The sequence below is a fragment of the Rhodamnia argentea genome, chromosome 6 (genome assembly GCF_020921035.1).
Source record: "Rhodamnia argentea isolate NSW1041297 chromosome 6, ASM2092103v1, whole genome shotgun sequence".
Classification (NCBI taxonomy): Eukaryota; Viridiplantae; Streptophyta; class Magnoliopsida; order Myrtales; family Myrtaceae; genus Rhodamnia; species Rhodamnia argentea.
Genome location: NC_063155.1, coordinates 22,243,258 through 22,253,090, shown reverse-complemented (window position 1 = coordinate 22,253,090; position 9,833 = coordinate 22,243,258). Strand labels below are relative to the sequence as shown.

The 9,833-nt window shown below is 43.5% G+C and overlaps 3 protein-coding genes across 5 annotated transcripts in view; 2 read left to right on the top strand and 1 right to left on the bottom strand.

Moving 5' to 3' along the window:
* Positions 1–1,057, top strand: LOC115734512 (NDR1/HIN1-like protein 13). The gene has a single exon (XM_030665341.2). The coding sequence runs from the start codon at positions 133–135 to the stop codon at positions 904–906; it is 774 nt and encodes a 257-aa protein (XP_030521201.1). The 5' UTR covers positions 1–132; the 3' UTR covers positions 907–1,057.
* Positions 1,058–1,645: 588 nt separating this feature from the next.
* Positions 1,646–7,770, bottom strand: LOC115734508 (protein ALTERED PHOSPHATE STARVATION RESPONSE 1-like). Of its 2 annotated transcripts, XM_048280073.1 has the most exons (7): positions 7,567–7,770; positions 5,492–6,606; positions 5,225–5,296; positions 4,686–4,900; positions 3,345–3,583; positions 1,880–2,582; positions 1,646–1,840 (listed from the first exon to the last, which is right to left on the bottom strand). In XM_048280073.1, the coding sequence occupies exons 2-6, from the start codon at positions 6,603–6,605 to the stop codon at positions 1,895–1,897; spliced, it is 2,328 nt and encodes a 775-aa protein (XP_048136030.1). In that variant the 5' UTR covers position 6,606; positions 7,567–7,770; the 3' UTR covers positions 1,646–1,840; positions 1,880–1,894. The 2 variants fall into 2 exon arrangements, with proteins under 2 accessions (XP_048136030.1, XP_048136031.1); XM_048280074.1 differs by lacking the exon at positions 7,567–7,770 and adding an exon at positions 6,862–6,976 and having other exon boundaries at positions 1,834–2,582; positions 5,492–6,608.
* The window catches only part of LOC115734510 (non-specific lipid transfer protein GPI-anchored 12-like), a 31,264-nt gene continuing 24,392 nt past the window's right edge, over positions 2,962–9,833 (top strand). For both annotated transcript variants that reach the window (XM_030665339.2, XM_048280078.1), the window contains exons 1-2: positions 2,962–3,018; positions 3,052–3,081. In XM_030665339.2, coding sequence (XP_030521199.2) covers positions 2,977–3,018; positions 3,052–3,081 — 72 coding nt within the window. In that variant the 5' untranslated portion in view covers positions 2,962–2,976. The remainder of the gene's footprint in view (positions 3,019–3,051; positions 3,082–9,833) is intronic.

Sequence of the window (9,833 nt, the reverse complement as noted above, 5' to 3'; positions counted from 1 at the left end):
GTCTCAATATCTTCTTCTTCTTCTTCTTTAACTCCATATGCTCATACATTCTGCTCTCTGTTCGCCGCCGTATAGACTCGAGAGGTTTCACTTCTCAACTTTGACACCATAACGAGCTCAGCTGACTCAGCAATGGCCGACCGAGTCCACCATCGCGACTCGCCGGAGCCCGATTCGCCGAGGAAGCCCCTCTCCCCGCTCGAGGACACGCCGGTCCCTCCCCCGGTCCCGGGCACCTACGTGATCCAAATCCCCAAGGACCAAATCTACCGCGTCCCTCCACCGGAGAACCAAGGCCGCTACAAGCGGTACTCCCGCCGGGAGACCCGCCCCCTCCGGCGCTGCTGCTGCTGCTCCGTCGTCGCAGTCGCCGCGCTGATCGTCCTCCTCGCCGCCGCCGCCGGAATCTTCTACCTCGTCGTGAGGCCGCAGTCGCCGGACTACGCCGTCAGCGGCATCTCGATCGGCGGGCTCAACCTGACGTCCTCCTCGCCGGTCTCGCCGGCGATGGACGTCGCTGTCAGGGCCAACAACCCGAACGACAAGATCGGGATCTACTACCTCGAAGGAAGCTCCGCGGAAGTCTACTACACCGGCATCAAGCTCTGCGACGGCGCTCTGCCGGTGTTTTACCAACCGGCGAACAACGCGACGGTGTTCGACGCGGCGTTGAAGGGCGGGGCCATGGTTTTGACGAGCGAATTGCGGCAGGCGCTGGTGAGCGATCAGACCCAAGGGAGAGTGCCGTTGACGGTGAAGGTAACGGCCCCGGTGAAGCTCAAGTTGGGGGCTCTGAAGACGTGGAAGATTACCGTTAAGGTGACGTGTGACGTAACGGTCGATAAGCTGACGTCGACGGCAAAGATTGGATCCAGGGAATGTCATTATGGGGTCGATATATTCTGAGGAAGATGGTTTATTTTGTCGCATTAGAATATAATAATGACTGTTTAATTATTCTTTTGAGCGAAGCCTGTGACCTTTGTAGCTCGTCGTGTAAATTTCGTCGTACAAAAATCGACTTACGGTTAGAAAAAAAAGAAACGGATTTAATTAATCGTTTATTGGTATAATTAGTTGCTTAATCATTATGCATTTTTTGGGGTTTGACTTTGCCTGTGTGTAGTCATACATTCAAGGCGAGATTGATGGGAGATGTGACGATGGGGGGAACACTTGATGAACCGTCTTGGACGAAAGGAAGAGCGAGGAAGTATTGGCCGTTCCTAGAACAAATTTTACGCTTCGGCGTAAGGGATCGCGATCATCGGTTTTGGGAGTCGACCTGACGGGTTCGCCGTGATTACTCCCTCCTCCAAGCACTGGAGAGACCTGCTAAGAAGCTATTATAATCGGAGGCAAGAGCAACAAAAGGCGAACCTCATGCCCGGACCAATCCTCCAAAAATTCACCTTGGAGTTCATAAAAATGGTTCAGCCATTCAACTTCGACCGCAGAACTTCGAGTGTATCTCCCTGCTTATCCAGTAATCCCTTCCGTTGCTCACCGCTACGTGATTTTTCCTACACCACTTCCATGGTTTCATGGCCCCGACGAAGGTAATTAGCGCAGGGGGTTGGGGTGGGGTGGGGACGACCGCAATTCAGGAAGACGAACGGCATGCTTTCTCGAGTCATTGAAGACGTAGCCAACTGTAAAGATTTTATTATAACTTTATCAAGTTAACAAAAACAATATACAGGAAGCTCTATTGGCGAATCTCTCTTTCGGTCGACAGCATCCTAGCTAGAGCCGTAATGTAAACCTACCACCCTGTCTATAAACATCTCAACATACAAATTTCTGTAGACCCTTTTTATTTCCTGCCACAACATGGCAATGGTCCTCCCCTTATGGCTGGATCACGATTCTGTACTGAATCCTGATAACACCCTCATGCTTGGGACTTCAACTTATCATAATTACTCTTGGATTCTTGGATGGCCTTTTCAAGGGACGTGTACATATCGACAGATGACTCTGCGTACTTGTTCAACTTACCAAGAAATCCAACCAAGCTCGACCGGAAGCGGTCAACACCTGTAGTCCAGTCCTCCGAGGCGTAATCTCTCAATGTGTTAACCTCCAAATCAGCCCCATTTCCACCTTCCCAGGGTGTTGGTGGTGTTCGAGGATGTTTCGCGTTCTTTCCTTGGTTCCTTTCTTGACGTGGTAAAAACTGGTGAATTTCTGCCGCTAAACCTTTAACTGACTCTGCCACATCCTTGGAAGGCAAAGCCTCCAGCTTCTGCAGCCACAGTTCACAAGTGGCATAGATTGGTGGCCCACAGCTCCACAGAGGCCGTCGCGGCTTCCACCTTTTCCTCTCGGGAGGTTTTTGGGGAAGCAAGATGCACTTCCCGAGCCAATTGTTTATGGCCTCCAAGTACGTCTTCTGGGCTCCAATCCACTTTGTAAAACTTGAAGATAGTGAACTCAGTTCATTTTCAAGATGGAGGGTTATCTGCCGATGTCCTTCAGAGTACACTGGGATTTTAGTGTTGCTGCTGCTGTAAGCTACTGAGATTATGTTGAACTGAAGCTTGTGACACTCAAACATGACTTCCCACATCCGACCTAACCTGCATCATGAGAGGCAGCACCTGTAGATGAATCCCTCAAAAGAAGATCGAATTCATTGCAGATCACTGATATAGATACTTCGAAACGTGGAGACCAAGATTTTAGTAGGTAGGCACACAAATCAAGCAGAAGCAGCATATCATATCAAAGAGCTTCTACCAGCTACGTACTTGCACTCCTTTGCTGCACTAGAGCTTTCCAGAATCCAAAAAGATCAGTCTGTTATCAATCAAGTGCATCAGCGAACAGTCATCTTCTTATGATTTATTTGCCTAAAAGTTTATACTGTCTAAGCCATTAGTCATTATTTCCCATGTATGCTATCAGGTTAAATATTCAGCCGTCGTTCAATACAAATTATTGAGTTTTAGCGAGCAACACGCAGCGCTACTTATGGCTTTTCATATGTGCCCTCAAACTAGTATTGTGACTCCAAATTGTTTTCTCATTGTCCAAACAAAGGCATCTAATAAACAAAAGAGAAACAGTCTTCACAGAGTAAATTTATCATCTTAGGACTAATATGTCCTGGACATATTAAGTGTACTAACTGGGAGTTGATGTGATTGTTCCACCAATCCTCCAAGCACCAAGAGAAAAATAACTGACTGAAAAGCAACTATCCTCAGTCAAGCATGAGGTGGCACCTGCAACATATGACTGGCAGAGTACATTGCATCATAGTTCCACAACCGATGTGCACACAGGAAAAAGAACGCAACTACTATAGACATCAGAAAAGGAAGCCACCCAGTACATACCCTTCAATCAACTCTTCCAGCTGAGGTTGAAGCTCTTTGTCCCGGAGTTCTTCTAGTCTCTTTGAGATGGAGTCAATTCTGTGAATGGCAACTATGACCCTCGAGTGTAGATCCTTGATGGAAGCACGAGTTTTACCAATTCTTTCAGTTCTTTCCTTTGAATCCAGATGCCCTTTTGATTCCAATTGCCTCAAAAGTTTACATTTGACATCATAATCCCTCCTGATCTCATCACAAGCCTGAAATATCAAGCATTTTCATTGGACCATAATTTAAGTAAACAGCATAAAAAATTGAAGACAGGAAAGCAAAGTCATTCTCTACTAGAAGAATCCTCAAATAGCACAACAAAAGAAAACTTAGGGGACCCTTCAAAGCATGTTCAAATGCGGTAATAGAAAATAAAGTCAGTTAACATGGTATGCTGAAAAATATTTAAACTAGCAACTCAGTAAGAATCTAGAGAAGTCACTTATGGGTACTTCCACAGATAAAAGAAGAAGGAGGTAAAAAAAAGGACCATTGTTTAAAAGGCCGCCCGGGGAAGTAAAACTTCTCCACAAGTGACATTCATCACCATCAATGTGAATTAGTGAAATTGTGGATAGTTGCAACCGACACAACAGTGGTGATGATGCCATTTGCGGAGAACTCTTTCTCCACTGGGCAATGCATATTTTTAAGAAATTAGGAGACGGAGAGCTAGAAAATCAGAAATGTATCCCTTCACCTTCAAATCAGGCAGTTCAAACTTCTAAACCATATTTTGAGCGTTTATTAAACTTTCAATTTTGACCCCAAAAAAAAATTCAATTAGGTATCACAACCAGACCCAACAAAAAACTAAAAATAAAAATAAATAGGTATCACAGCAAGTGACAAGATTTGGATCTGTGCAATCACAAGAGATATACATAGTAAAGCTGCGGTGACAAAGATTACCAGCAGTCTGTCTGTTGTCAGAACAATAGCCACAGATACAACGACCAAATAAACTGTTTTACTCCCAGCACAAACATGGAAATCCAATTCAACTTGAATCAGATATATATCGGACTAGAGTCGTCAGATCAACTTCCAAAATACCATAGACAGCTCTCTGCAATTCAGTACTCATCTGTTGACCATTACACACCAATCAAGCCACCCTTAAGCATCATAATGATTATAGGAAAAAGGTATCCAAGAATCCAATCATACAGAGAAAAAATTTCTTCAAATGAGTCCACAAGCATTTACTTTGTTCTTGAGGACCACAAGAGTAAACATGCCAATGATACATATATAGGACAAAGATGTCACTATTATAGCCTAGTCACAGCAAGTAGTTCATAACAGTACCTTGACTTCATCATAGAGCTTCCTCTCCCAGGCATATAGCCTATCCAAGGTCGAGGCATGGCTTCCAGATATCATACAGAAACTGCCGATGTAATTGCCATTAAGCTCCTCAGTATCATCCTTTAAATTTAATCCTGAAGGATTCCTTGATGAAGAAGAGCGAGATGATCCCGTCCTATGCCATGTTAAGTACTTCATTGCCGCTTGAACAGGCTCTAGGTAACAAAGTTATGACAACAGATCAGTGACACATACGTAGCAGAGACAAGAATAATTAACTGTCAAAGAAGCAAACCATCATTCAACCAGACATTATAAGATATGAATAGTTGCTTTTGCTTTCTAGAACAGATCATAAAATCATCTCTACTCCATTTTTCCCCACATGTGCAGCAGTATCATGCCAAGATGGCCTACTTTTGACATACTCAACTTACGGAAAAAGATGAAAAAACAAGGAACCAATACCATTTCTTCATTAGTCCTCGTGAGTGATCACAACCTTATTCAAGGGTTACATAATTCTGAAAAGAGCATACCTTCTTGAACTTGCCGACGACCCTCCCCGCAAGAAAAACATGCCCTAAGGTAGACAGAAATGACTGGTGCACCTGCCACATCAAAGAGATATGCTGTTAGAAGTACAAAACTGCAACTCAGAAGAAAGCCAGACCATTAACCCCATTTTTTAGCTGAATAAGCATGGAACATAGACAAGATCATTGGTCTCACGCTTCACATGTTATGCTTGACATTTTTCAATTGGCACAAACAAAAAGTAAGTGGAAGAGAGAAGAGTTCTATACGTTCTTTCCCCGGAAACATTGGGCGAAAATGCAACTCGTTGGCTTCTAGCTTTCTTGGAACTTCTCTCCCAGATTCTGATGCTTTTATGAAAAGACATCCGATATCTTTGATGCTTGAAGAGAAGTCCTTTGCTGTAACCTTCTGTTCGTCACAGTTGTCTTTCACAGGAGTTCTCTTTGTCTCAGATGATGGAGCAACGGCAGCTGATTTGCCCCTTTGTGATGACACATCAGGACACTCGCCTTTGTCTCCATTCACAAATTCACCTTCTGAAGTTGCACTTCTCACTGAAGGCAAAGTAGGAGGGGGACTAGACATGGATTCATCATTTATCCGATTGACATTTTCAAATCTGCGAACCAGGGTCTCTGTGGAAGGCTCATCAAATTCATCATCCGAATCCTGAAATTCTTCAGTTCTGTCTATAGAACCCTTCTCGTCATCATCTTCCAACTCGGGTATCCCCTCCTCCTCCCTAAGCCTTTTAATGTCATCAGCATCTTCAAACCCCTGGTTCATACGCTTCCCCTCTTGAGAAGAAAATTGATGGTCGATTGGATGGAATAAACCAAAGAAATCCCATTGTGGCGCTCCAGGTGGAATGGGAGAGTCTTCAAATGCTGATGCTTGTGGTTTTTCAGTGGAATCTGGTGTAGCATTCCGTGGGGTACTAGAAAAAGTCATTGTCCCTGTGGTAGGTGATATTAACTTTTCTTGAACTTCTCTAGAATAGCTACCCGTGAATTTCATCTGATTCGCATGATAAATGGTAGAGGTAGGAGGAGGAGATGGAGATGGAGAAAGAGTATAAGCTGCATCTACACGATGCGAAAATGATGCAGAGGAGAATGAAAAATGTGAAAGGGACTTCTCCATCAATGGAAGTGGCTCCGGTGTTGCACTCGTTGATGCATACAAAGATGATTCCACATGGGCATCAGGTTCAACAAATTTCCCAAGAGCAGTTCCTGTGTTCCTTAGTGCCTGAATGTACATGACATGAGCCGCTGCAAGAGAGCACCTACCGTCAAGGGCTTGCCTAACAAACTTCCTCCTTTCCCGGCATAGCTGCAAGGCCTTATCTTCCTCGACCTTAGAATTCGTGGCCCCCATACTGCAACTGAGCAACGTAGATATGCTACTCAGCAAAATTGGATAAGCTCAAGACAACTTCCTAGAAATCCGCCCAAAAGAAAAAAGAATCTTACCATAAAAACAAAAGTACCACTTGCCAATAACTCGGCATTCTTAACTAAGTTGTACACCCTAGCTGAAAAATAAATCATGCCTAACTAGATAATATCTCGAGCCTAACTAAATAAATCACGTCATCAGGGGAATGTGTTCTAGCGATTGGGTAGTGTCATCTCCATTCCCTTTAGTAGAATTGATGGTAAATGATGTTAAAACTCGGCCTCCATGAGCCATGGAGCGTCGCCTGTATACTTTTGTTGATCTTGAACATAGCAGTTTTCACTTGGCCAAAGTTTAAAAAAAAAAAAAAAACAAAGCCTGGAAATTTGCAGAATTCGCCTCCTAAAAGAAGGAAAAGCAAGGAAATAGGGGAAATGTCCATAGAAATACACAAATTGCACCAATCCTAGGTCCAGGGCAAAACTGATAAATTGGTACAAGAAGCTACGAAACACCGTAAATGCGCAATCGGTCAGACCAAGTAATCTTTCTACACTCGAGCAATCATTTGACGAAGGGAAAGAATATTCCTGCCCGCGTGCGTACGAGAGAGAGAGAGAGAGAGAGAGGGAGAGATCACAATTCAACCGCAGCGCCCACGTAACTAATCTAAATCTGCGGAATTAGATACGCAAAGGCTACATTACATTGCCAAAATCCAGAAGACAGCACCGAGCGGGCCGAGAGAGATTCGCCAATTGCTATATCAAATCAGCAACACAGATCCCATTTCTGGTATAAAAGAGAAAAAATCAGGAGGCAAAGCACCGGGAATCCAGCGAAATTGAGGCTCCCGCAAGCCCACCGACCGCCGAAAATCGACCACGGCAAAGCACCGAAACGCGATGAGGACACCCGAAGTCGAAACGAGCTCGAGTACCTGAGAGAGGACTGAAGCTAGTCGGAGTCCCGCGGGCGAGAGCTTGAGGAATGCAGGGGAAGACAGGCCGCAGGAGAGAATCATCGAACCATGTTCACCGCCGTGAAGAGACAGAGACAGAGAGAGAAACGGAAGAACAATGAGCGGTTTCCGATTTCATGCAGACGAAGGGAGTTAAGTGAGGAGGAGAGAGAGAGAGAGAGAGAGAAGAACGACGAGTTGAGTGAGTCCGGGGGAGGGGAGTGGAGTGTGGGGGAGGGGAGTGGAGTGTGGGACCCGCCGTGGCCGTGGATCTGATGGAGATGGACCGTCACTATTCTCCTTTTATTTATTTATTTTTTTAATTTAACTTTTCGTTTGCGTTGCATGTACGTGCATTTCCTCATTTTTTTTTTTTTTTTTGTTCATCTTTTGTTTGTTTTGATTCGCCCGCGTCACCGTCGACTCGTCTGCTTCCTCGCCCACCTTTTGGACAATTCGCGGGGTCAAGACCGTACATAGTAACGTTTCTATTCCTGAAAACATATTTGGAACAGAAATATTTTTTTATATTTCCGTTCTCGACTACGATTTTCGAGAACGTAAACGCGTTTGGCAAATACAACAAAAAAAAAAAACACATTTTTCACCAAAAGGAACGATCAAGAATCGCCTGGCGTCCGCTTCAACTCCTCGCCGATGATGGTGGGCGTTGGTGGCTTGCACAAACTCGCCTTCGAGTTTTTCCTAAAAAGCATTCCAAAATTCAGAAACAAATTTTTTTTTTATTTCTCATTTTTGTTTCTTAAAATGAACACTTTTGAAACAATTTTTAATCATACGCGTTTTTGGAGTGTTACCAAACAGACACAATACTATTTCTCTCGTGATGCGACCTTCACGATCACGTCCATGTCCACATCCGCACATATTATAAAGGTCAGTCGACGTTTAGGGATTTTAGGGCCACATTATGAAAAATTAATGTTGTAAAATTTTCTCGGCGGAGATCGAAACTGCACTCCGACGGCTGAACTTGCGAAGAAGTCGCCACGTGGGAAGACCGGAGCCGAGATTCCAACCCGATGGACCGAAAAGTTTCGGCTAAGTCGTTTTCGCACATATAATGCTGTAAAAATTTTAGAGGGGTAATTATTTCATGCTGGGGACCATGCGGGGGTGGGATTTTACCGAGGGTGATCGTCTCGTAATTTAATCTCAAAGTCTTTTAAATTGGAATCGATCCCGATGCCACCCAACTTCGTCGTTGGGGCTTGGGGGTCCACATGATTTGCCCCTCTGCCTGCCTTGCAATTAGAATCTCTGGGCAATCTTAAAACTATTGTTTTGAGGATTTCTACGCAAAAAGGGCCACAAAAAAAAAAGGTGTAGTGAATTAATAGCAGAGGTTGTTTGTTGGATGCAATAACCTCAATTATCATCAATATCGAAATAGATACTGCTTGGTCGAATGGGTCTAGATTTTCTTTATGATTCGTATGAGATTACGAGTCTCGAGACTTATTTAAACTTTCTCTTATCTATACCTCAAGGGATATCGCTCTTGTTTGAATGCATGTTTGAGGGAGATCGATATCGCTATTCGTTAGAATTTCAAAATATCAAATCACGTATTTCTCTGTCATTTTTAAAACTTTTAAAGCAGTTCCATAAATTTTTGGCATTTATGGTTTAATATAGGAATGCCGGCGATATTACGAATTTCCTTCAAAAATATGATTTACTCGGTGATATCATAGCATTACATAAAATGTTTGAATAAAGCAGGAAGCAAATTAGCCTATTTCCTTCATATTTCTTTTCACAGGGAATGCTTGTTTACTCCGTTTGTTTCGCAAGAAAGGAAAGATATTTGAAAAGAATTTTTTTATAAAAATCGACCGCTTCCATCGCTTGGAATAATCAGTCAATCAATGAAGAATGTTTACATTATCGACAACAATTTATTTCCAAGCATTCTTATAAACATTGAAAATGTTTTCGTTCATTGGTTTGCTTAACCGTTCGAGGGATATTTCTTTTAATAATATTTTCAAAGTAGTTCGTCCTTTTTGCGAAACAAACGATACCCTTATCTCTCCTCTTCATCTCTCGGTGATTTTGCAACGAATCCCCCGTAAAGTCCGAACCTTTATTTTCTGGCAAAGCGGGCAGCAAGAAAGCTGAGCAAGAACACATGTAATTTTTGAAGTACACCTACTTTTTGCTTTGGTGGACAGAGCAAAAGAGGGAGAACGAAGGAGACAACTCGGAAAAGTCCCAAAGCC

What these genes read in the sequence shown, in the direction of transcription:
- LOC115734508 (XM_048280073.1), bottom strand. Translation starts at nt 6,605, where the DNA reads ATGGGGGCCACGAATTCTAAGGTCGAGGAAGATAAGGCCTTGCAGCTA. An exon ending in AATGTTTCCGGGGAAAGAAC is followed by an intron (nt 5,297 to 5,491) that starts GTATAGAACTCT and finishes TTGATGTGGCAG; the next exon opens with GTGCACCAGTCATTTCTGTC. An exon ending in TCGTCGGCAAGTTCAAGAAG is followed by an intron (nt 4,901 to 5,224) that starts GTATGCTCTTTT and finishes TTTGTTACCTAG; the next exon opens with AGCCTGTTCAAGCGGCAATG.
- LOC115734512 (XM_030665341.2), top strand. Translation starts at nt 133, where the DNA reads ATGGCCGACCGAGTCCACCATCGCGACTCGCCGGAGCCCGATTCGCCG.